The sequence below is a fragment of the Corvus moneduloides genome, chromosome 9 (genome assembly GCF_009650955.1).
Source record: "Corvus moneduloides isolate bCorMon1 chromosome 9, bCorMon1.pri, whole genome shotgun sequence".
Lineage (NCBI taxonomy): Eukaryota > Metazoa > Chordata > Aves > Passeriformes > Corvidae > Corvus > Corvus moneduloides.
Window position 1 is genome coordinate 11290297 of NC_045484.1, and position 26129 is coordinate 11316425.

Genomic DNA, 26129 nt, shown 5'->3' on the forward strand with positions numbered 1-26129 from the left:
GACCTCAGACAGCAACAATGCTGGATATTATTAGGAACCTATTGGTAGGCAGTGAGAGCTTAGGGTAGCACTGATTTTCATTCATAGATGTATGTCATCTATCCAGGTATTGTATTCAGTAATGAGTACAGATACTGCTTGCATATTCTGATTAGGGATAAAAGAGAATGCTACTTCATTAGATAAAGGTGTAAGGATGACGGTATGAGGAGAAAAATGGAATCAAAGGCTGTACTACTTGGCAGTATAACATCACTGGGATGCAGTGACCTTCAGCAATATTTACTTCCCTTATTCCAGATGAGGGTAAAGTATGTTCAGGCTCTGCCTGTTCCAGTATTTTCCAGTATTTCCCACAAACTGTGGAGGACCACCTTGTATGCCTGCCATTTAGAGAGGCTGGAGGAATGGGATGGCAGGGACTTCATGAAATTCAACAGGGACAAACATGAAGTATTGCATATTGGAAGGGATAGTCCCTTGCAACCACAGGGAGCAGCTGTGCTGAGAGGACACGGGGGTCTTGGCAGAGAGCAATCTGAGCACGGGCCAGCAGCATCCTGGGCTGTATTAACAGGAGCGTGGCCAGGAGATGGAGATTATCCCATTCTACTCTGCACAAGCTAGACTGTATCTGTACACTAGTCCGGTTCTGGGCTCCCCAATGCCTGGAAATAATGGATAAACTGGAGAGTTCAGCAGATGGCCACCATGGCTGGAGCACTTGCTCTGTGAAGAGGGGCTGAGGAAACTGAACTTGCCAACTGGGAGAAGATAACTGGGGAGACTTAAAAGGAGGCCTCCACCTTGCTGGTACCTACAGAGTTTACAAAGGAAATAGGATCAGGCTTCTCGTAGTGGGGTTTGGTGGGATGATAAAAGACAGCAGGCACAAAGTGAAATGAGAACAGCTCAGTGTTTAGAAGGGAAGATCTTCCTCCCTGTGAGGACAGTTAGGCTCTAGGCCAGGCTCCCTGGAGACATTGTCCAGTTTCTATCCTTGGAGGTCTTCAAAGACCTGAGTAACCTGGTCTGAGTTCATGGATGAGCCTGCTTTGAGCAAGAGGTCCCTTCCCACACCACTTACTCTGCGACGCAATGAACCTGTAACACAATCCAGCAGTCTTTACATATGCAGGTCCTGGTAGCATGTAGACCTTTTTCAAACACTAGTCCATGGTCAGACACTGTAGCGCATTAGCTTTATTAACTGCTCTGTGAGCAAGGCTACAAAGTTTTTGCTGTAAGGCTGTGTATTGGCTGAGTCTGCACCAGGAAAGCAAGACTCAATTCAGTGGCAGCTGAAATTCCTTTTCACTACAGCTCTCTTGTGGAGAGAGAGACTGGTGACATTTTCTATCCATTTACTCTTAGACCACCTGTGTACTTTTCCATTAACTCTACTGATTTATTTATGAAGCCATTATGGAGCAAAAAAACCTAGACGTTTCCTCTTCTAATGTTTATTCTGTTAGGCCAAGTAGCCAAGCTCTTTCAGACTCCCCTTAGGTTGGGATGCTCTTCATACACCTTCAACTGAGGCTTCCAGCGCTAGACTAGGATGGGGGGGACCAGAATGAGCCCAAGTGTCCAAACTAGGTATTTTGCAGCGTTTTTGCTGCAAAAAACGCTGCTGCTTGTGCTGGAACCCTTGAGCTGGTACAACCGTGTACGTGCGGGCGGGAGCACTATGACGAGCCCGAGGGGCCGCGGGCCGCCCTCTTCCCTCATCGCACATTTCCCGCCCAGCGGCGGGGGGGGACGGAGGGAGGCAGGGGCGGAGCGAGCCCCAGAGCTCCCCGCCCTCCCTCCGCCCCTCGCCGCCGGGCCGGCCCTTCCCCCCCTTCCCCTCCGCTCCCCTCCCCTGGCAGCTGCGAGCGGTGGCGGCGTTGCGGGCGGTGTCTCGTCCGCGCCCAGCCGGCGGGAGTGGAGGGGCACTGTCCGTCTGTCCGCGCTACACGGCCCCGACATGTTCCAGCTCCTGCGAGGCTTCGTTCTGCCGGCGGCCGCCTGCGACGGGAACAGGGATGGCGACTCCCGGTACGCCAACCTCTTCAGAAAACTGGACCTCAACGAAGACGGGAGGGTGGACATTGCCGAGCTCCAGACGGGCCTCCGGGCCATGGGCATCCCGCTGGGGAAGGAGGCGGAGGAGGTAAGCGCGGGCCCGCGGTCTGTGCCGGCGCCCCGCGGCAGTGGGGAGGGGAGGGCGAGGCGGGCCCGGCCGCGCCCCCGGCGCTGAGCCCGAGGGACGGGGCGCGGCGCGGCCGGGGCTGCTGCGTGCCCGGGAGCCGCGGCCGCCGGCTTGGGGCCGCTCCGGGATGGAGGCGGCCTCGGGCCTGCCGTTTTCCTTCCCCGGGACGCTGTTCCAGCCCGGGGGCCGTGTTGTACAGGCACGCCCCGGTTGTAGGCGAAGGGTCCCGAGCGCGTACGGCTGTCGGTGGTTCCTCTGCCAAGTGGGTTTACTCATCGTGTGTGTACTTTTGACATCCTTTAACTCCGTGTTGAGTGATACTCGATAGCATATTCCTCTTCCAGCATGATAAATGATGGTAATTTACAGCTTTTGTCCACTACTCCACCCATGCATAATCTAGATCAGAGTAAATTAATGTTTGCTTTGGACAGCAGGTAGTGTAAATCTGCATAGCTGTAGGTTGCAATTTCAGAAGTAGTTATTTAAGCTAAACACATGCACATGGAAATGATTCTTCTTGGCATGGACTGTTGTCAGATACCGAGGCCCATTATTAGAAAATGCACACTTGTAACAGTGGCTATCAAACCAGGAAACTGACAGTGCTGAAACTTTGTGGTGTGGCTTCCGCAGTCATCAGTTCGACTATTACATTCCTTTGTCCCTTTTATCAATGTTGTGACCTCGGAAGTCAGTAAAACTTAAGTCATCAAGCATTCCAGTGTGATGCTGACTTATATTAGCAGATCTGACCTGTTACCTGGAAGAGAAATTCTTTCCTGATTATTTTTGGTAATCCCCAGGGATCAGCATATAAAATCATTTAATGCACAATTCTATAGGCACAAGTGTTTGTGTGGTAAGGCAAGTCTGTGCTGACAAGACACACATAGGTTCATTTAGGCTGAGCAGGTACAGGTGAGATCTGTGGGGGGGAACTACTACTGTAACAATTCTGCTTGTTTCCATGGCATTCCACTGCCATGCCTGTACTAGCTGTTACATACTTTCTGATAGAGGTGCAGGAAAAGGAACTTAAATTTCAACTCCAATGTTAAAAGATGTGTTGGGTCAATAATTCAGTGACATTATGCTGACTGTGTGACAGTTTTTCCCTGTGGTCTCATTTGGTCTCTGTTTTGCCTCCTTCTATTATATTTAATTCTCTGTCTCCTATACTTAAGAGAAAATATCCAACAGGCCTCTTGAGTTGAATGGTGTTTATGCAAGAGTATAAATGAAAGCACACTTTCACTGCAGTATTGCTGCTGGTCAAAATCATCTTTGCAATAGGCACGTTTTGTGTTCTTAGGTTTTCGTAATTAAAGGAGGGACAGGTTGGCCTTTTTTATCCACGAGAGTTGTCAGTGTTCAGAGCATGCTAGCTATGAACTTCAGTCACACATTATACACACATTGTTGTAAACCTGTTGTACAAGTTTGACTGTAACAGTTCGGGATTTTTACTTACATTGAACAATGGGCAAACAGGTGACCAGCTAATTTTCTGGTGTTTAACAATGGTGGTCTTCCCACATAATTCACTGAAAGCACTGGTGTGCTGCTGACGATCTGACAGCTTAGAATTGAAGTTCCAAATTCTTTCTCAAAATCAGTGATCTTCATTAATAGTGCACATCTGAGTAGGTGTGCAGTATTTTCAGTTGCTTCAGGATAAACTGAAAGGGATACCCATGAAATAGATAGACATACCTGGATGTAACAGAGAGCAGGAAATGCTGCCTTAGTTGTTAAAGACACAGAGTAAACAAAATAAGCCGTGAGTCATCTTCTTATTTGGGAGGGGTGGAAGAATCATTGGAGTGCAGCGAAACTTCTATATGCTCACTGTTTTAAATGATGGTGGGCACAGTTTGAACTAGAAACTAGGCTGCTGCTGTGTACCTGTTAATAACTAGACTTCTTGTAATACAAGAGCCTCAGTAAGACTTGCTGTCTGCTTCTTTCCTGTCTTCATGTAGCTACTCTGCTTCCTGTACTTTCTTGCAGCTCAAAGGGACCTTCTCCCACTTCAAGCTCTGAAGTGATGTTGAATGCATTTTCCTTAGTGCTTGGCAAGAAGGTGTTTTATTAACGAAGTCAGATATTGAATCATCATATTTGTATTTGGAGAGGCAGAAGTAGTCTTATAATTACTAATAACTAATGAGTAAGGAATTGAGACATGAAAATATTATACAATGGGGCAAAGTGTTATCTACTGAACTGCTCAGCCCTGCCAGCATTAGTGGCACCATGGCATGGGCAGAGCTTGGGATATCCTAGAGCAGAGTAGGCTTTGGTGCCTTGTGGCTGGGTCAGAGTTTCAAGCCTAGTTATGTTGATGCTGTTAGGTTTCCAAAAATCTCTTTGCAAGGCTGGCTTTCAGCACATAGGATGAAGTCCATGTACCTGGGAGTCTTGGCCATTGTTCTTCTGAGCCGCACAGCTGTTTCCTGGCTAACCCATGGAAAAGGGACTGTTTGAGTGTTCCTGGGTTTCACTGCAAACTCCGTTGGTTGATCCAAAGCTATACCATCTTCACAGTATAAATTAGTGTTTGTGCTACTAGTACTGCTTTGCTCTTTTGTCTTCAAGTGAAGTTCCTCTCTAGAAGGAATATGCATGTTTTTAAAAGAGACAAAGCTACTATCCATTAGAGTAATGGACTACAGGTATGCACCTTCCATCAGTTGTGAACGTGTGCGGTAAGCTTTGGAGGTGGCTTGCATCCCCCTCTAGGGAAGCATCATTTTTCCCCCATAGCAAGACATCATAGCACAACATGACAGAAAGAACCTCCTGTGTTCTACTTGACCTGCCTTGTGGCAGTATCTGACAAACAAAAGTAAATGACTGGAAAATCTGGAATGTGTGCTGCTTGGAGGCTGCCCGGGTGACTCCTGTTATATGTTGTTGCATATTACCTGCTAGGAACGGGCTACTTTGCAAAGCTTTGCAAAAGATTCCTGATATAATGTGTCAACACCTGTGAAGGAGGAGTTCAGTGTGGTAACTGTCAGATGTTGCTCTACGAGCAGTATTAACAGCTATTGTACAGTGACTTTGATAAGCAGAGACACAGAATAGATGCTGGGATCAGATCACAAATGATCTCATGCTGTGTCTTCAGAATGCCATGAGTCTTGTAGGCGGGAGCACCATAAATGGTGTGAGTGGTTGGATGAAGAACTATTTTTGTTCACCCTTTCCTTCTGCTGCAATCAGTCCTTACAGTAAATCCGTGGGAGGTGAACCCCATATTTCAAGCTTCAGTTTGGGACAGGAACAGCCAAGTATTCAAATTCAGGTACTATTTATACGTAGGGTTCTGGAGCTAGCAGTAGGAAGATGTTACTGAAATGAATAACTACATTCTGGAACCAGTCTAATGATCTTATTTGGACTAATTCTCTGTAACAAGTCTTTGGCTACATTAAAACTCTTTTGGATAAAGAAACAGTGTGAAGAGACACGTCTGTGTGGTGGAGACAGGGCCTAATGAGACTAAATTTTCAACAATCACACTATGGTCTGTTCAGAATAATTGACTGTTTCTGAAAATTTGAGTCCAATCAAGTCTAAAAATATGCAGAACACTTGAAGTATGTTTCTGCATTTAAACCATAGGAAATTCAGAATTCTGTCAAGTGAGGCAGGTCCCTGTGCTGTGTTCCACTGCTGTGTCTCAGCTTGAGGATGGGTGAGAACGGGGCCAGGTGTGTATTTTCGTTCTGTGCTTTTCTCTGTCCTCTAAAAACTGCAGCTAGATAGTGCTTCAGAGCTTGACCTTTCCATAGCAGTTCTTAGTCCAGAAAGCACACACTTGTTTAGTGACTGAGCTAAGATTTTCCTTAAATATTTCTCCACTGCTTTAAGATTTTTGCACTTATTTTAGTTCTGGTAACTTCCCCTATGTGGCAAAATTAGAGGGATAGTAGACCAAGTTAACTGAAGACTCCTTCATCATGTTGTAGCTTGGCTAGAAACAGAAGAAACACTGATTACTTTGGCAACTTAGAGGAAGATACATGGGCATCTTATATCACACTGTATCTACTCTTAGAATTTCTCATACCTGATATGCAGAGTCACAGTCTTAAAAGCTTCATTACTTCCCTGTCTCTGTGTCATTCTTTATATGAATGGAAGCTTTCTCTTACCTAACCTGGTATTATAGATTTAGAGTAATCTGGCATTTTCAGCTTTTTATCAAAACAGATGTCATGTCATGTGATTGTAGAAAACTGGAACTATTTAGTTCCTTTAAGCTTCCCTTTTCAGGTCATAATAGATGATTATGACTGCTTATGGGGACTTAATTGTGAAATACCGCAAATATCTTCAGTAATGTATTCAATTTGTAAATTGGAAATTGAATGTATTCAATTTACTTTGCTTCCATTGTAAGCAAACAATGTAAATCATTATTTCATTTCTATGTGTACAGCTTCAGAAGCTTTTAACTGATACGTGCTGTAGTCTGCAAGTCTCCATATGAAAGAGCAAGATGAATCTTAAGTTTGTTTTCCTAACACTTTAAACATCCAAGGAGACAAAATGAATTTTTTTTTTTAAAACTAACTTCATAAGTTTTTTTTCCTGAACAGTGACAGAGTACAGTGAATGATTAATTCTTCCTCCTGTTGCTGCAAAGTGCAAGAATGCAAGAATGCCAAGAATTCCCAAATATGGGAAGCCTCACCTCTGAGACATCTCTTAACCGCTGTGTTGAAATGCTTTGCTAAATCCCTGTCTTGAGACAGCCGTGTGTCCCAGGTGAACAGACAAGGTAAACTGTTAAATCTTTTGAAATGGTTACAGCCAGGATGCCTCTGTAGCAGAGTGGCCCTGTTTAATGGGAAAACTCAGCATGCTCAAAGTCAAAAATACGAGTGTAACTTGCAAGGAATGCTGAAGGAAAGTTCAAGGGATAGTTTGCATCTTCCATGTATGCTGTTTCAGATTCTTGAAATTTAATTCATAGCTATGAGTTGAGAGAGTTTATCCAGGTCCTGAGGAAGCAGCTTCTGCAAGGCATTTTGGGAGAGCACACTCACACTTGCATCTTGTCCTTTTTTGTCTCGTTTTCTAGAGATTCTGTTAGCTGAAATGGACCAGTGAGAAGATCTCTGCTAGTGCTGTCCTGTTGCAGGGAAGAGTGGTGCTTAGGACAGGGAACAGGAAGAGGAAGCTCTGCAGCTGATAGCAACATCTGCTCCTGTCAAGGGTGCAAGTCTGCTGTACTGGAGTGAGGGCCTCCTAATGTATGTCTGTGGCAGGTTTAAGGGGCTCGCTTGGCTACTGTTTACATGTTGGTAGTATCCTTTGGGAGGCACGGGAGTAAATATGAATGCTGAATTTGGACAAGTTGGGAGGCCTTTGGAGGCAGTGCAAATTCCTGTTTTACTCAGTGTTGTGTTGGATTTCTGGAGGTGAGGTGTCAATCTAGTTCATGTGTTACATGGACTCACTGGGCCATAATGCTGTCTGAACACATCCTCAGGCCCTTTCCCTTTATGCTGGATTTATCTCCCAATTGATGTAGTTTGACAAGGCTGACTTTAATAATCTTTGCTAGTGTTTTTTGGGTTATCGTAGTCTGCATAAATTTGTGTAGTCTTAGCAGATATAAATAGGAATAGGACTGTTGTCAGGTATGTGTCCAGTAAAGAGAGAAGTGTTGTGTATACTTCAGCTATGACTGAATTTGGCTTCCAATAATATTACAACCAACTTAAAATCGTAGACTGCAGAGCTATGTGAATGGCTAAAAAATTTTAGAGGGAAAGAATTGAAAAAGGGGAAAAAAAGGGAAAAGGGTATATCATGATTGGTTTATATATAGTACTTCTGATTTTAAAAGCAAATGTGAAATGTGGGAATGTCTAAAGGCATGATGATGATCTTACTGTGGTGGGAGGTCTTTGCAGGATTTGTATCTGTGCTCTTTGGAACTCTCGCTGCAGATTGCAGAACACATAATTGCTACTTGCACTAGTGGTGTATCTTGAAGTGCTGTTTTGTGCTTGTGTCTTGTAGATAGCTTGATAGGAAGCCAGTAACTTCTTGATGAATCATTTCCTTTTAAATATTCTTTACATTATATTAATTAGCTGAAATAACAAGCTAATGAATATATTGGTAATCCTTTATACTCAGCAGCCCCACCCTTCATGCACAGTTCAGTTTTGTAAATAGAATGTAAGGCTTATGCACAATACATAAATAATGATATGAAATAATGTGAAAATTAGACTGTGAATTTAAATGAAAAGTCTACATAAAAACATTGAGATTTCTAGTCTGTTGCATTCTTGGTCTTAACATTGTAGCCATGAATGTGTTAAAGTTCAAAACTTTGGCATAGAGCAATCTAATAATTCATCAGGATGCTTACAGAGGAGGGTAAGGAGTTTTTGATGTGTATATAAAGCCTGTCTGTAAATTTTTTTTTTTTCAACAGACCTGCTGACTTACATTTCCACACCAAATACAGAGGTCTTCTGGAAGAGCAGGAATTCAACACTGCAACATGATTTATATAACGGAGAATTTTTTAAAAAAATACCTTCAGTGTTTCAGTCTACTTGTGGCCTTTCATGTTGATGTTGCCTGGTTGTGCAGGAATTTGAAAACAGCTGTATTAACAAAATATGCAACAGAAAAAGTAGTAGAATTATGAAGAAAAAAAAGAGGAGAAAAGACAAAGGTGGCAGTATCAGGATCAAATAAGTCAGCACAGGAGCATTTTAGTCTGTCTGTATGAAGGCCTGTAGCATTAAAAAGAAAGATCACAGAATCGTAGTATTGTTTGGATTGGTAGTGACTTTTAAAGGGTCTTGCAGTCCAATTCCCCTGCAATAAGCAGGGACATCTTCAACTGTATCAGGTTGTTCAGAACCCCCCCAGTCTCACCTTGAATGTTTCCAGGGGTGGAGCATCTGCTACGCTCTGAGCAACCTGTGCCAGTGTTTTACCACCCTCATCGTAAAAAACTTCTTCCTTATGTGTAATCTAGGTTGACACTCATTACATTTAAAACCATTACTCCCTGTCCTATTTCTACAGGCCTTGCTAAAAAGTTTGTCCCCATCTCTTTTATAAGCCCCTTTAAGTACAAAAAGGCTGCAGTAAGGCCTCCCTGGAGCCTTCTCTCCCTCAGTCTGAAAAACTCCAGCCTTTCCTCATAGGCACCTCATAGTAGAGGTGCTCCTGCTCTTTGATCATCTCTGTGGCCTCCTTAGGACCCACTGCACCAGGTCCGTGTCTTTCCTGTGCTGAGGACCCCAGAGCTGGACCCAGTACTCCAGGTGGGATCTCCTAAGGGCAGAGTAGAGGGATGGAAGCTCCCTTGAGCTGCTGGTCATGGTTCTTTTTCTGCAGCCCAGGATATGATTGGCTTTCTGGGCTGCAAGCACACATCACTAGCTCATGTCATCATCTAAACTGTTGTCCTAAATCTGTCGTAATTAACAATTCTTTATGTGGTCACCATTTCATTTTATCCAGTGAATTTTCCTTATTGCTTGGGGTTACAGTTTTTGGACAATGAGAAAAGAGATGGTGTGCCTTGAAAAATAAACATTTGGGTCTGGGCCTTTGTAAAGGTGAGGTGATCCCACAGTAAGGCTGTAACAAGAAATGGCAGGTTTTATGTGGCAGGCATATTGAACATTGTTTCCCAGGACTTACAAGCGAGTGTTGGCACCTTGGTTGGTTCCTGCTCTATTGTTGTAAGCATGCCTATTTTAAAATGCATCCAGTTCTCCTCCATCTGAGAAGCTGGTGACCCAGGCACTGGCAGAGTGACAAGTGGCTGTAATTATACAAAATTTGGTAGTATATTAAATGCAGAACAGCAGAGTTGGATTCATTGTTGAACTGAAGTGGGGAGTGATTGAATGATGGAGTGTTTTGCTTGTGGAGGCTGTGGAATCTCCTTCCTTGAAGGTGTCCAAGACTCAATTGGATGTGGTCCCCCACAACCTGATCTAATTTGATCTAAGTAGATATGCTTTGAGCTGGGGTTGTGTTCAATGGACTCCAGAGGTTCCTTCCAACTTGAATTATTATTTGATGCTGTGAAGGGGCAGTTTGTACCTAGAACTTAGTGTGCCAGGCTCCCTACAGCATCCAGTAGGTGTCTTCCTGCTGGCTCTGGCCATGGGGTATGGAATGCCCCAGGAGGAAGTTTCTGCCCATGAAGTGGAAGACGAGCTTCTTTCAGTGTTCCTGTTAGTTCCACAACCTTGCAAGTTACTGATTTTAATCTGGAACTTTAACACCCACACAATTAGTTCATTTCATGACATTCCCTGACAGCATAGGCTTTTGTTTGCATGAGCTTTTAGATTTGTACTGAGAGAAAGACGCATGTGCTATATGTTTTTGTTCTCTATCATTTTTGTTTTGCTGCACTGAGAGTGGCTGAGACTGGCTTGAAGTCTGGAAAATAACTGTCAAAACAAAAGTAGGAAATGGAGAGTATGTTTGTGCTTACCCTTTTCTCATTGTTGCAATGTGAAATCCACTAAATCTTTGGCAGATGAACTGAAAGGTGCCTGCCTTCACACACAGAAATTACCAGCTCTCTAAACTTCTAGAAATTCCTGTTTTCTTTGGCTCACATCATCCTCAGCAGTGGAGGTTTTGTAATTATAATTTAATTCAGGTTTTGTCATATCTGTGAGACAGAACAACACTTTCCTTGTTCTGTTTCCTTTTGGTTTGTGTAGTTCAGATAGCAATAGGGAACAGTAGCAATTTGTGTCGAGTAGAACTCATGCAGAGTGATTACAAGTGCCATGTAAGTCACCTCTTCTCAGGAGAGTGTGGGAGCCCAGCAGGACACTCAGACCCTGCAGCATGAGGTGCCATGTGTGGAGCAAAAGATGGCTTGGGATTGCAGGGTCTTTGAGAGGGAACTCTTCAGACTAGACTAGTTTTTAATGGTGGGGTTTGGTTAGGTTGGGGGGAGGGAAGAGTTTTTTGAATGATTAATCTATTAGCCTTTCTTAATTGCTTGTTAGAAGGTCATGGTCAGGACTGTATCCATAAATATCCATAAATGTAAGCTAACTTTTTTTTGTTATGGGAAATTCTGAACAGCACTAACCATATTGACAGAGGCATGAAACTGAATTGATGAGTGTATCTATCTGTGTTGACAGGTTATTAACAGAAATTACAATCAAGCTGGACTTACGACTATACTAAGAACATTGTTTTTCAAAGCTGATACCAAATCACAGTTATCTGAATATGTGGTATCTTGAGTTGATTTTTATTGTGCAAAATTTGCTGTATTATGGGAAGGAAATAATTTGCTCATTTCACTGTGGCGTACCACATAATCTTCCTCCATTTCATTAAGAAATCCTCGATAATCTTATAAATGTTAGGTTTTTGAGATGAAATTTTAAAGCACATTATTTTTTGTAGAGGGATAGGAAAGACAAAGGAGGCAACATGAATGTGTTTAGATGTCTTCAGTCTTTTTCAGACACCAAATACTAGATATACTCACCAGTTTTCTGCTTCCTCTGTGTTTAGTTTCTGTAGCCTAGAACTTGTTGGACTTTGGTCTTTTGAGGTCCTCTACTAATTAAAGAGGAGTAAAGAATTAAAACCAGATTTTGCAGATTAGAACAGCCATTCAAATCTTGTTGAGAGTTACTTTATTCAGAAACTACAGTTGTGCAAGGCAGTCTGCTAAATAGAAGATTCTTGGAAGAATTTTTGGTGTGTGCTTTACGCATAACCTGGAGTGCTCTGAAACTGCAGTTAGTGAGGAGATTGTGCTGTCAGGGTGGTCTCCTGTCCGTCTGGAACGGAGTGCTGCCCCCCTACGATTTCACACATCGAGGGAAACCACAGGGACCAACGTCCAAAGGAGGGGATAAGACATAATTTCCCCTTAAATCTCCTGTTCTAGAGCAGGGTTCTGGGCTGGTTTTCCCTGCTGGCTTCCTGCAGGTCCTGCCAGAGGAGGCAGCAGTGCTGTGGCAGCATGAGGAGTGGTGGCAGTGGCCTTGGCTCTCCATGTCCAGAGCTGCCCTTGCTGCAGCGTAAAGCTCAAGCTCCTAAACCCTGCAGAGCTTCTCCAGGCTTTGCCTTGACCACGAGCCTCAGCAATTACAGGCTGCTGCTTGTGGGGCTGCTGTGATTTCCCTTTTCTAACAGAGATGGTGAAGTTTTCTGGCCCTTTGTTGGTGGAGAAGTATCTGCCTGGGCTGTGTTTCAGACTTGTTCCCTGCAGTCCTGGCAATTGCATACCATGCACTCAGTGTGTAGTTAATTTTACATGGAGGTGTTTCTATGTGTGGACAGTTCCTAGGAAGCACATACAAGAAAGGAAGATAAGTGTGTTTGTATTTGTTACAAGTTTGTTTAAAACTGTAGTCAGGGCTTCAGTTTGAAGCAGAAAGCCGTGTTCCCTCAAACGCTGAGGGCTGGAAGTGCTAGTGGAGCAAGATCTTTGTAATTTTTTGGTCAGCATTTAAATAGTTAATTGCTGTTTGTTTTTTTCACCTTTATAATTCATAATTAATAGACCACTTGATTAAGATGATTGTCAAGGTTCTGCTTGTTTATTTTACTGGCAAATTTCATATACAGGAAACTCACAGGCTTAAACTTGTTCTCTGTCAGGTTTTTCTCCTGTCCCCCACCTCTTCCTCCACAAATTATTTGATACCTGTAGGTGTAACTTGCCAGTGCCGGTAAGAAACCTTAAAATTTCTGCACAGAAAAGTTATATAAATAACAAATAACATTTTCTTAAATATGTATTTACTGCTAAGTATTTTCTCTCTCTATGAAAATATTGAGTGTGTTAAATTCTGAAGACAAAATGATGCTTTGTGACCTGCTGTAATTTGGACAAGTAAAATACTCATTTTTCTCACCATAGAAAATTTTTAAAGCTGGAGATACTAACCAGGATGGACAGCTGGATTTTGAAGAATTTATGCAGTATCTTAAAGAACATGAAAAAAAGATGAAACTGGCATTTAAGAGCCTGGACAAAAACAATGATGGTATGCCTTGATTTATTTTATTTGTTCAAACATTGTTTGAAGAAACTGTGCATTAAAAGTACTTTAACTTATATTCTTTGTCTGAACTGGAACCAAAAATTGTGAATATGGAATCCTTACTTCTTTTCCTTAACAATTGCATAACTAAAGTTTGCTATAGATCAAAAAAATAAATTATTATAGTCTTTATTCTTTCTATTTTCTCCAAGTACACTGAACTGGGGCTCCTTGTTCCCCAGATGGAGAAACTGTAAGGAAATTTCTGACTGTTTCTAGCTGTTAAAGATAAACCAGTTTTTAACTAACTGCATTTGCATCCCATTTGCTTCATCCTTGTAGTAGACAATCAAAACATATCATCTGTGTTTAAATTGATTTTTTAAATCATCTTTGCAATTATTCAGCTGTTACAATGAGGTCCAAGGTGCTAAGTTTATTAAGATTTGTGTTTTAAATATGTATCATCTTTATTTTAATGTTTCAAGGAAAAATTGAAGCCTCAGAAGTTGTCCAGTCCCTCAAGATATTGGGTATAAACATTTCAGAAAAACAGGCAGAAAAGATCCTGCAGAGGTCAGGAATTACTATTTTTTGAAGCAGTTTAATCTTCCTTGTATTGTTAGTTTTTATATTTTTCTATTTCAGAGAAGGGGATAAATGGGATTATGACTTTGAAAAGTGTTGGTAGTTACTATTGGAGCATCTGGTTCTGGGAGGAAAATGTTACTTTATTTCTTTGTAAATGTTGTTGGTAGAAAGAAGCACTGTATTATGTTTTTAGATGGAATAGGACAGATGCACTTGGGTAGGAGAAGCATAATATTGAAAGGCCATGGCAGATTCAGCCTCGGAGTCACTGTATGGAATTTACAGTCAGTTGTTATTGATGTGATAATCCAAGTTAAAAAAAAAGCAGGGGGGAGGGGAGGAGGAAGAAAAAGCAAAAACCCAGAACAAGACCCCACCATTGCTATTTCCTTACATAGTTTTGTTCAATTTCTTTTCAGTATTGATGCTGATGGGACAATGACAGTAGATTGGAATGAGTGGAGAGATCATTTTATGTTTAATCCAGCTACAGACATTGAAGAAATAATTCGATATTGGAAACATTCCACTGTAAGTTCATCTTCTCTTTTAACCTAGTGCAGCTCTTAAGTTCACCTCTGCTGTATTAATTTGTGTTATTGAATATAACAGCCTCACACTTGTATTTCAACCATATCTGTATTGTTTGGTTTTCCTTTTCACTTTATGCTCTCCCATTTACAAGCAGGATTGTGTCATGAGTTTCTTCTGAACAAAGAACTTCAGCTAAACTTAGCAAATAATTATCAATAATTCTTAGAATGGAATCCTTTTTCTCTTTTGGAGAAATCCTACAGAAGAGTAATAACCACAATATTAAATATTTTTCTTCACACATTAAAGTATGATTTCATTTGTTGAAACAAATTATATAGACATTTTAACTTGCTTCTTATGTTGAAATTAGTATTTGCAGTTATATAGTATCATTATAATTATCATAAAATCACTGGTGTCTTTACTGGTGATTTTCTGTGCACGTCGTGCTCTTTCGTGCCATAGATTTTATTTTAGGAATACAGAATCTACAGCAATAGGCTATCCACTGTGCAGAAAAATGTTTTAAGTTTTTATTGAATGGAGCTGTTGACACCTCCATTCTGATTTTTTAAGACTGATTTTTAAGAACAGTAATAAAGTAAGTAACAGTAATCCTGTTTGCTAAATATCCTTCCTGTAGATTATTGGAGGAAATAAGGTTAGATACCTTTGAATATAGTGAGACCATTTATATCTCCAGGGATTAGTCAGCATTTCCATAATAAAAAACAGTTTATGAGATCTGAAAGCTTTGAATGTTTGACACTGTACAACCTCAGTTCAGGAATGCTTGCCAAAAGGGAGTTAGTTCCCTGTTTGCTGAAGAAAGCACTTGAAGCACTGCTAGGAGATCAAATAGTCCTGGTCCCAGCTTACTTAGTGGAAAAAACCTCTGCTTTAATAAAATGCTCCTTACTATTATTAAACATAAGATCTGTATTTTTCTTTATGGAATGTCATTACTTGCCCCCAAGAAACAGCTGAGGGAGTCTCCTGTGATCTTAGTGTTGCAGTCAGCTGATGACCCAGTTATCTCAGCAGGCAAAATCCAGCTACACGGTAACACAGCTGGTCTTTCAGATAAGAGCAGATGTGAGACCTCCCAGCCTGGCTGGCATTGACAGACAGCTCTTACAATTCTGTTTTTATTATAAAATTTTAATTGCTGTCAGACTCTTCCAGGCAGATAGCTGCATTGGCATAGAATTGTTGTGGTAGCCGTGGCCTTTCTGTTATAAACACCCTCAAATTTACCTTTTTTTTCCTTAGTTACATTTAGGTCTCGGTACACACAAGGTTTAAACCGTGGTAGATATGCATAATATCTCTTAGAACATTGAATTTGTATTTTGAGTTTTGATCGATCTTTTGATGTTTCCATGTAGTTGAGCTACTGATGACACCTTATGTTGAAACCTCAAATGGGAGCAAGATGAAAGGATTTTCCAATTAACGTGTTCTGTGTTCAATATCCAGAATAGCTGGTGCTTATCCTTTTTGTCCAGTGGCTATATTTATAGTCTGCTTTCTGCAATTTTGTTCCAAATGACCAGGACAGTATTCTGTCTACTAACAGACAGAGAATGCAGCATAAATTAGGGATATAGTGTCTACAGTTAAAATTACTGATAGTTTAAAAGTTTTATCAGTTAACACACTTTTTGGTCAGTACTTATCAGTTATTAATGCATTCTTATTCTTTTTGTATGTTTTATTTATGTGTAATAGCAGATTTGCATTATCTACAGTGTACTTTTTCTCATGTATCGTGATTATAAGTTACACGTAAGAGCAAAGACTATGTTTAAGTGACATGTGAGATTTCATAGTGTTATGTCTTAGTTTTATCATTAAAGCCTATATTAATGTTGTTTTTTGATCAAATGCAGTGGCAATGCAAACATGCCCTCCTTAGTGAAATTCCAAATTTTTATAGCTGAGAAAATTAATTAAATGTGCCTTTCAGTATAACTGATGGTAAGAAAATCTATAAAGCATTAGTCAAATTTTTCATTTTGTAGGGTAATACACAGCAATTACCAGAAATAGAATATTGTGATATATCAGCTGTAAAAACCCTGCTTTAAAATGTTGGGGAGGGTGGGGGAAGGAGACATCCCACATATGTGTGAATAAATTACCGTGAGAGAAATCTCTTGTTAGCAACCTTAGGAGATTACCAAACTAATCCCACAAGGCTGTCTGGTGAAAGGTTAGCTACAACATATAAGCATTTGAGCTTTAGTGCTGACTTTAAAGGACTGCTGATAATGACAGAATGTCTTTGCTTGGGCCGTACTCAAGGAGGAAATTTGTTGTAATTTTTAATGATGATGGTGCAGTCTTTGAAATGGTGGGTCTGTGGTGTTACTGCTCAATATCTATATAGAAGTCACTTAAAGTTGCTTTCCATTGACTAGCCATGCATAACAAGTTAATTATAGAAAGTAAATTAGAGATATTTTTTATTTGTAACTAGCACTTTATTTGCACATTCTTAGGTAGTATATTAATTCGGAATTAGAACTGTGGGTAAAACTTGTGATGGAATGAGATAGTTATTTGCACATCTTTGCTTTGGATTCATAAAGGTATTGGATATAGGAGATAGTTTGACTGTTCCAGATGAGTTCACGGAGGAAGAGAAAAAGACTGGGCAGTGGTGGAAGCAGCTGCTGGCAGGAGGAGTGGCTGGTGCTGTCTCTCGAACAGGTACAGCACCCTTAGATCGCCTTAAAGTCATGATGCAGGTAGGTGCAATGTTAAAGAATTTCTTGGTTTCCAGTGTATCACTTCAGTTTTAAGAGATCTGTTGGGAAAAAATTGAGGGCCAAGGTTAGTATGTGAATTGAAGAGGTCTGGCTGTGTTTTGACAATTTCCATATTTTGTATTCATAAGAATTGTATTTTATAGACGTGGGAAAAAATGTAAGCAAAATATTACAGTACTTGTGCCACTAAAATAAGATCTTTTCAGTAGTGCATATGGTTTCACTAGTTGATATATTTAATCAATTTAATACTGATGAGTTTTATAATCTAATCAGAACAGTGTTGTCTACTGTGACTTTGGTTTTGTTTTTTTTTTTAGGTTCATGGTTCAAAGTCAAACAAAATGAATATAGCCGGTGGTTTTAAGCAAATGTTGAAAGAAGGTGGTGTCCGATCACTTTGGAGGGGGAATGGTGTAAATGTTGTGAAAATAGCTCCTGAAACAGCTATTAAGTTCTGGGCTTATGAACAGGTAGGATGATAAATCAGGAATGAAAATAATTCTAAATAAAGTCCTGAATCACTCTCACTGTTCATTATTGGCACTGTTGTATTATATAGGAGCTCTTGTCATGGTTGGGGATTTTGTCATAGTCATCTGAGTGACTTTCAGATTTAAAATAGTTTATTCTGAATAGAATACTTACTATTAGTCAGATTTTACTGTTGTTTTATAAGCAGTGCAAATTAATTATATCTGTCAGATGTTTTAAACTGCCCTGAGTCTGCATGGCTTTGTATGGAGACCTGCATTAATATGTAGATTGTTGCTTCAAAGTGACAGCAGGCAAGAAGTTCTCACTTATGCTAGCTGAACTTACACGGGATTCATTTAAAGTCAAATATCACAGTGCTATGTATGATGCCCTCATCCTGGATTTCAGAGTTATATTTACCTCTGAATCAGCTTTAAGCATCATGTTAAGGCCTAATCCTCCTTTGGAAAATGAACTCCCATTCTGGTGTATTTAAATGAGCTTTACTTTTCCTCTGTAGGGCTTGGGGCTTGCTAGTGCCTCAAGTAAGACTGAATGAGCATACTACACATCAACTGGGAGATAAAAGCAACAAAATATCAGATAAACTTGGGGGTGTTGCAAGACTGAACAGCAAATGTTGGTGCCACAGAGTAACCTTGGGCACATTATTCTTTACTCTCGGAATGACACAGTATGTACAGCTCTCAAAGTGCCTCTGAAATTGCTAGTTGATCTTTCATTCTTTGCTGGACAACTGGATCTGCAAGGGAGTTTGGTTCCTCTTTGTTTTCTGGAGTTCTTAGTGTAGGTACCCTTTTGCTGGCTGTTTGCAGAACACCTATGGAACTGTGGGTGATTGAGGTATTTAATCTAAAGAATTCTTGCAGGCTGGAATGTTTATTGTGTTCTGGAGAATCTTTTTGGGCTCACAAATTTAACTGTAAATACATGAAAAACTAAGCTTGAAAAGACATTTTGTACTGTACTCTTGCCTTTTAAAGTAACTCTTGCCGCACCTAAAAAACATGTATGTTTATTTCTGTTTTAACTGTACAGTATAAGAAGATACTCACTAGGGAAGATGGCAAATTAGGCACTGTTGAAAGATTTGTATCTGGTTCTTTGGCTGGAGCAACAGCACAAACTTCTATTTATCCCATGGAGGTAAGTATCCCATGGAGGTAAGAAAATCTGTTTCCATTGGAGCCTGCAAAATGTTTGTTTTGTTTCCAAAGTAGACCCCATTTTGCTCTTGAAAATATTGTAAAAATTCCTCTCTTGGACATCCTTTCAGAATTTCAGTGCTAGGCATTTTAGCATCTGTGTTCTAACTGATTCTTGTAATTTTTCCATGTATTTCGCTGTATAATATTTTTTTAAACAATATTTAAATGAAACTTAGTTCAGGAAAAAAATCTCCCAAGAACATTTAAAGTTCAGTACATATTCAAGAATTTTGTGAATTGGGCATAAATCCTTTTCCTGCTGTATATAAGCAAGGAATGTTCTTGTCTGGACAGAATTGAAGTTCTGTTGTGTTATGATGGGAAGCTGTGTCTGATAAGGACAACAGTGTGAAGGAAGAATGTAACAGCTACAGCTCAGACTGGGTGGATTTGCTCTTCCCCCTGTAGGACATACCTGTAGGTGGTACTACACATTGCAATTTAACTAGTGTTAATACATTAACTGCTGTAGTGTAACAATTGCACAACATTTCACAGAAATAGGATGTACTTTCTTTACTGCTGGTTCTCCAGAAAGTTCATCACTTGTGCAGATCCATGTTGGAATAGGTGTTGGGTCTGGGACTAAACCAATACCTACATCAAGTTTGGTAGTAATGGCAAATGTAACCTAAGTATCTTTTTCATGGGTGGGGATTTCAGTAGGAATAGAACTGTTTTCATTGCTGCAGCGATCATGATCTCTTTAAAGAGCGTCCTTGCTGTTCCAGAGGCTGAATCCCAGCTGACCTGAGTACAGAGATGGGTTAAGTTAGGGAATAACTGAAACATGATGTAGATTGTCTGGATTACACTGATCAGTGGAGACAGGTGAACTATTCTGCAATAATATCTTCTGGTCTTCCTCACAAAGGTATGGTAATGTCCTAGAAGTGTTTTCAGGATGCTTCTGAGTAAGAGCAAAAAGCGAAGTGCCTGAGAAAGATGCAGTCTTAAGAGGCTTTAAAGTAGACCAAATTGTTGCTCAGGAAATTCCCTTTGTGGTTTCTTCTGGATGCTGTTACTAATTTCTTAGTTCCAAGATGCAGTACAGATTTATTTGCATTATTAATCAGGTACTGGGTTTCAGTAGTGAGACACAATCCTTACATTCCTTAACTACCTCTCTAAGTGTCATACTTTTTGAAAGATTATTTTCTTAATATGCTTTAGTGTTCCCAGACCAGAAGTGCCATCTGCTAGCATATTAGTGCTCTCAATTGTTCCTTAGCTAATACTTCTATTGACTATTGGCTATGCTGTTGCCTTCAAGTTGATCAAATAACTGCCTGTTTTAATCAAGAAAATAAAGCTGAAATGCAATTTAAAAAGGCTAAGAATTTGTAAGCTAGTGTATGGTAATGCCTGGTGCTCTGCACTAAGGACAGAACCCGAAGAAGCCTACTGCTAACAATGCCTTACCAGTAATCAAAGGAGATTTGGAACACCAAAGTGCAGAGCAGTTCTAGACAACTGAATAAGCAGAGATATACTGTGTATCTAACATAGATTAATAAAGAGGTATGTAATTAAGGCTATTTTTTTCCTTTTAGGTTTTAAAGACCAGATTGGCTGTGGGTAAAACAGGGCAATATTCTGGGATGTTTGACTGTGCTAAGAAGATTTTAAAAAGAGAAGGTCCAAAGGCCTTCTACAAAGGTTACATTCCTAATATTTTGGGTATAATTCCTTATGCTGGCATTGACCTTGCTGTTTATGAGGTGAGTTTAGATCACTGAATGCATGTAGCTGCCATTAATTAATTTACAAAAAGCATAAACATTTTTTAGAATTTGTATTATTGTACTATTACAGCTGGTTCAATTTTAAAAAGACAAATGAGACTTTCTGTTACTAGACCCCAGTGTTTCTGTTTGCCCCTCTTGAGGAGTGCCTGGGCAGATGAGCCCTTCCATGCAAGAGTACCAAGTAGGAAATGCACTAAGAGAGGATTATACAGACCTTGGCAGTACAACAGGCTTTCATACTTACCTAACCCTGTTAGACTGGAGCATACCCATTCTATAGGAAATATGGGCCTTTAAAAGGATATTCATATTATGGTCCCTATCCTTCATTTATGATAGTTTATACATTTTTTTGCCAGTTGTTGGATTTATGAGTGGATTATATTAACCTGAATTGCTTGTGTGTCTCTGCATGTCACCAGAATTCTTTCTGGCTGACACAGCTTTTCTGAAGAGTTTGAAACACTGCTGTCTTTCCTTTCCAGAGAAACTGGCACCTCTTTCACCCACCAGCAATCAAAATCTTTTATCTACCTTATATGTGTTGCTTCAAAGTATGTTAAATAACTCAGATGCACAGACTATTTATTTTTCTAGTCTAGACAAATATTTTTTTGGCAGTGCATTAGTAATCATCAGAACTGCTTGAACAAACATTTTTAAAGCTGTATGAAATTTCTTTTCTACAGTTTGCATCCTTGTTTCTGCATGGGATGATGTGCACAGCTGTGGGAGCTTTTGTTGTACCCTGTGGGGTTTCCCTCCTCCTCTCCCCAAAGTATTACAGGTGCATGGGCACTGTTCCTGCTGCCGGATCTTTTAAGGATTTCTCTTTTAGGTACTAACTGTTGTAGTCTGGTTGAAGTCCTTCTCTGTGTGCTAAGGTGTTTACCTGTGCACTTCAAGCATGTAGGCCTGGCCCAGTGAAATTGGTGCTTTTCAGGATTGAGCCTTTAGGATTTGTTATGAATAAAGAAGTATTTGTTTACCTTTTTAAATGCAGGTCTCTTGTCTTACTGTTTAATTTTATACCTTGGCAGCTCTTAAAGAGTACGTGGCTAGAACATTATGCATCGAGCTCTGCTAACCCAGGTGTTTTTGTATTGTTGGGGTGTGGCACTGTTTCCAGCACATGTGGGCAGTTAGCCAGTTACCCTCTCGCTCTTATCAGAACGCGCATGCAGGCTCAAGGTGAGTTCTCTTGTACTGAAAATGCTTCTGTGTGGTCACATTAAAATTGTATCATTTGGGATAGCTCTAGCAGAGGTGTAGGAATAAAAAAAAAAACCAACTTGGAAAAACCAAAGACATAGCTGGAAAATTCTTCTTAATGTTGATCCCTTCTCCCTCTTACCCCCAACACTGTTGTTCTTCATACTCAAATTAAAAAGTAACATTTCAAGCACTTGGTGCTTTGTGTATTCTGAGAGCCACATTCCATACAAGACTACCAGACACAGCCCCTGTCACAGTCTGGAAGCACTCTTCTAAACTTTAGAGCCTTTTCTAAATTTTAGAGATTAAGTGACAGGGCTTGCATTGTCCTGTGAGGGTAGACAGTGATGTGTGCTCTGTAGGACATTTCCTAAGGATAGTTTCATAGTTGAGATTTTTGTTTGATAGGTTTCTGCACAGACTTAAGGATGGGAGCCTAGATTTCCAAAGGAACATAGGTGGATAATGCTTTTCAATGGGATTTAGACGCATGGATATCTCCCAAATGTCTGGGATTAAAAGATCTCTTTTCAGTGGCCCTGTGATAGTAGGCTCACGATCCAGGTATTTGATGCTTGCTCAAGATTTTTAACATTACTAGAGGTGCTACATAACATATTATCTTTTTGTTCTAGCCTCGGTGGAAGGAGCTCCACAGCTGAACATGGTTGGTCTCTTTCAAAGAATTGTTGCTACAGAGGGACTCCGAGGACTTTATAGGGGCATAGCCCCTAATTTTATGAAAGTGCTTCCAGCTGTCAGCATCAGCTATGTTGTATATGAAAAAATGAAACAGAATTTGGGAATAGCATGAAATGAAGGAAAAAGGTGAGATGCTTCTAACGTTGGAAACACCAGAACAGTAATGTTTTCTGAAGTAATCTGCTCTCACAATCAGAGACAGATCTTCATAGAGAGATGCTGCAACTTCCACATTTGCCCTTAAGTGGGAAGAAATTTTCTTAAATTTTAGTTCACCATTTCTAAACAGATACATATATTGCACTTTAAAATGTTACTGAGTTGAAAAAAAAATCAAGAAACTGTCTTTAAATCAACAGTATGTTTTTATTTTTAGGAAATCATGCATATTTTACTCATTGGGGTTTTTTTAAATTTGTCCTTTCTAAATGTGTATTTGTCTTGGATCAAACCAAAGGTAGGAGAAGTTTATACTGCCTTGATACTGAATATACGAAAGTGACTTTTTGTTTTGTCATGCTGCCTATACTCAAGCAATTCACAGGTGACATTTTGCATGCCTAGAAGTGAGCACTTTTGTTATTTTTGAAGACTGAATGTTAAGTTCATAAGAAATAGGATCTTGGATATACACAATGATGGAATAACACATTAAAACATAGCCCATCACCTTTATCTTCAGGCAAACCTTTTTTGGTTTTCGTTATTTAAAGAGCCTGAGAAACTGCTGTTCTGTGGTATCGCAATACCTCAAGTGGGTTTACATGGTATTTTTGTAATACAATCAGCAATTTTGGTAACTTGCTTCACTGGACCTGCTTTTCATTGCACTTGTAAATATCAGCACCACTAACCATGGCAAAATTTGGGTTACAGCTGCATGTTTTATAGGCTCATAATACAAAGGAATAGAAGAAGCATGGATTTTAGATCTGTTCTGTACAAGTGCAAGTTGCTAATTAAAAAAAAGGTGGAGGATCCAGTATAAGCTGGTAGTAATTGTAGTACAGCCAATAGCAGAGCCCTTCATAGCTGTCTTGGGAAGAGGAATGCTTCTCATTGGCCTCTCCATTCTTTCCCTTATTCAGAGGGCTACAGACCATGTGCTTTCAGCCAGTAGAGGATTGCATTATTATGTAAAGGTTTTTTACAGGTTTGTCACGCGAGATCAGTCTTCTGTGCATGCTGGCTGTGACTGTGAAATTGGGATAATAAAATACTGAACTGTTTTGTCCAAGTGACCAAGTGGCAGTGCTGGCCTCAGGTGCCCATCAGATTGATGTTAATATAGCAAGCAAAGCATGCACACAGACTTGTTAGTGCTTGAGAAACAGCTCCTCCTCAAAAAACAAAGCAGCACTTCCTCAATGCAGAAAGTTAGGTATTTCCATGTACGAGTCCTTCCAAAGTGACTTCCTCTTTTTTGTGTGTGTGTGGAGGCGGACACAGTTCCCTTCAGGCCTGAACACTGAAATAGATTAACAATTATTACCAAACTCATTTGTTAGGCTTTTTCTGCTTTTTGTAACGTGTAGTGTCTTAATCTTGGTAAATTCAAGATTATACTTACCTTGACCTTCTAAGAGCAACTGCTCTTACACCACTTCTTGAAATGGGATTACTGAAGGAAGAACTTTATTCTGTTAAGGTCATTAAAGGTCCTCTTTTTAATTCTTTATTTTTTGGGGGGGGTGGAGGGTGGGAGGGGTGCATGGTTTTTTTGGTTGTTTTTTTTTTTTTTTAAGTAGACAAATAAACAAGCAAGCAAAAATAACTGCCTGAATCTCCCTTGTTCTACATATGCTTTGGGCCATATTTTTCAAACAGCAATTACTAAATTTGTGTTTAGTGCTTCCATGGCTGGTGTTTGTTCTCCATAAACTGATACATAATAACTCCATAAAATCTGTATTATAAAATGTTGTTTTATCAGATTTCAGAAAATGGCAGCTCTAGCTGTATTTTGGCCTTCCTTTAGGGAAACGTTGGACTTTGCACTTTAAAAAAAAAAAAAAAACAACAAAACCCAAAAAGTCCTTCTATCCAAATAATTTATATGTATAATGCCTTTCTGATCTGACTGTTTCTTGCTTTTGCCAATATTTTTGTACCTTTGTGGGATTTGAGAGATCAGTTGCTGATAATTTTGTTTGACTGTGACCAATGAGCAAATGTATTGTGTATGTGATGTAAAGATGACTTTAGCAGTTTCCATCTTCTAGATTTGTTCCATTTTGTTTATAGTGTGCAAGTGCCATTATGAGTATTGAAATTATGGTGACCTTTTCAGATGTTGAAAAGATGAGCTGTTTCAGATTTGATTTTTCATTGTGCCTTGATGATGACTGTGTGCAGTTGTGTATTCTTTGTCTCTTAAATGTATGTTTACCTTTCTAGCTCTATAAAACTACCAGTTTCTAATAAATCTTTGTTTACTTATCTGGCTAGAGTGTGCTGATGTGTTTTTTTCATGGTCCCATAGATGACACTTCTTTGCTGCATTAGATGCATAATACTCAATGTAAAAAAATGGAGGCAATAGATCTAAAAATAAGTTTCAGACTAGACTGTACTTTGGTATTACACTGATACTTGAAAACATAGTTTGAGATAAGTTGATTGTCATCCTGTTTAAAACTGTCTCATTGCTTAACGGAATACCACATGTTTATTATTTTTGCTCATTCATTGAAGAGTATTACACAATGATTTGCTTCTATGTATGTTGTGTGACAGAACTCTTTAATAATCAGGATGAACATACTTGCTTCTATTACTGCTGATCTTGCTTTGTTGTTAATCTTACTTGTTAGTCAAAGGATCAATATAAAATCTTTTCAAGGTAATTGGCTTAATTTACTCTGCATGTGTAGCATGGCTATGCTTGTTAGCAGCCAGCTCTGACAATTCCTTTTGAGTTTTTCACACCAATCCTTCAAATGTTAAAGATAATTGTAAACAAATTAGGGAATTTTCTTGTCTCTGATTGCTGCAAGTACAGTTATTGTAACATAAGATTTAGAAGTTTTCTTTTAAGTAATGGAAGAGGTAGATGCACAGTGTATGATTCCTGACTTAGTGAACAATTTGACATTCAATTTGACTTGAGGCAAGAATGCTTTTAACTGGAAATGCTCTACAAGAAGAGCCCAGAAGGGAAGGGGAAAGCTTATTTGTTTTCCCTTCAAGATGTATGTGGGGTGTGACAGCTATTCAGTACCATTAACGCTAGAAAACACTGCAGAAATGGAATAAAATCTAATATAGTGCTGCCAGTGTGCGTCTTCCCCTCTTGACTCTGGTGGGCTTCCTGGCAGGATATGCCTGCTGCAGCAGTGGCATTTCTTACGGTGGCACTGATGCCATGAAGATTTTTTGCCTTTTCTTTTATACCTCTGTTATACCTTTTTACAACTTCTGTATTCTTAGTGCTTTTGCCTACATTCTTGGACTTGTTTGTTCAGCTAAGAGACTAAACATTCTAGAGGCTTTGTAAGTAGAAGATAGTATGCCCCAGACCCCAAGGTCCTCTCCAGAACATTCTGTAAACTAAGATAGAACCATCCAGGGGAAGGTTCCTTGGGGAGGGGGGCTCATTCAAGCCTCTCATTGGGGAATTT

General features: G+C 40.0%; 1 protein-coding gene across 1 annotated transcript; it reads left to right on the forward strand.

Annotated features, from left to right (window-relative positions):
- The first annotated feature begins 1820 nt into the window (after positions 1-1820).
- On the forward strand, positions 1821-24954 carry SLC25A24 (solute carrier family 25 member 24). Its single transcript, XM_032117999.1, has 10 exons — positions 1821-2155; positions 13113-13239; positions 13725-13812; positions 14247-14358; positions 16959-17117; positions 17459-17611; positions 18675-18782; positions 20398-20565; positions 21633-21783; positions 22443-24954. Exons 1-10 carry the CDS (start codon positions 1970-1972, stop codon positions 22619-22621), a joined length of 1431 nt encoding a protein of 476 aa, XP_031973890.1. The 5' UTR covers positions 1821-1969; the 3' UTR covers positions 22622-24954.
- The last annotated feature ends 1175 nt before the right edge of the window (positions 24955-26129 follow it).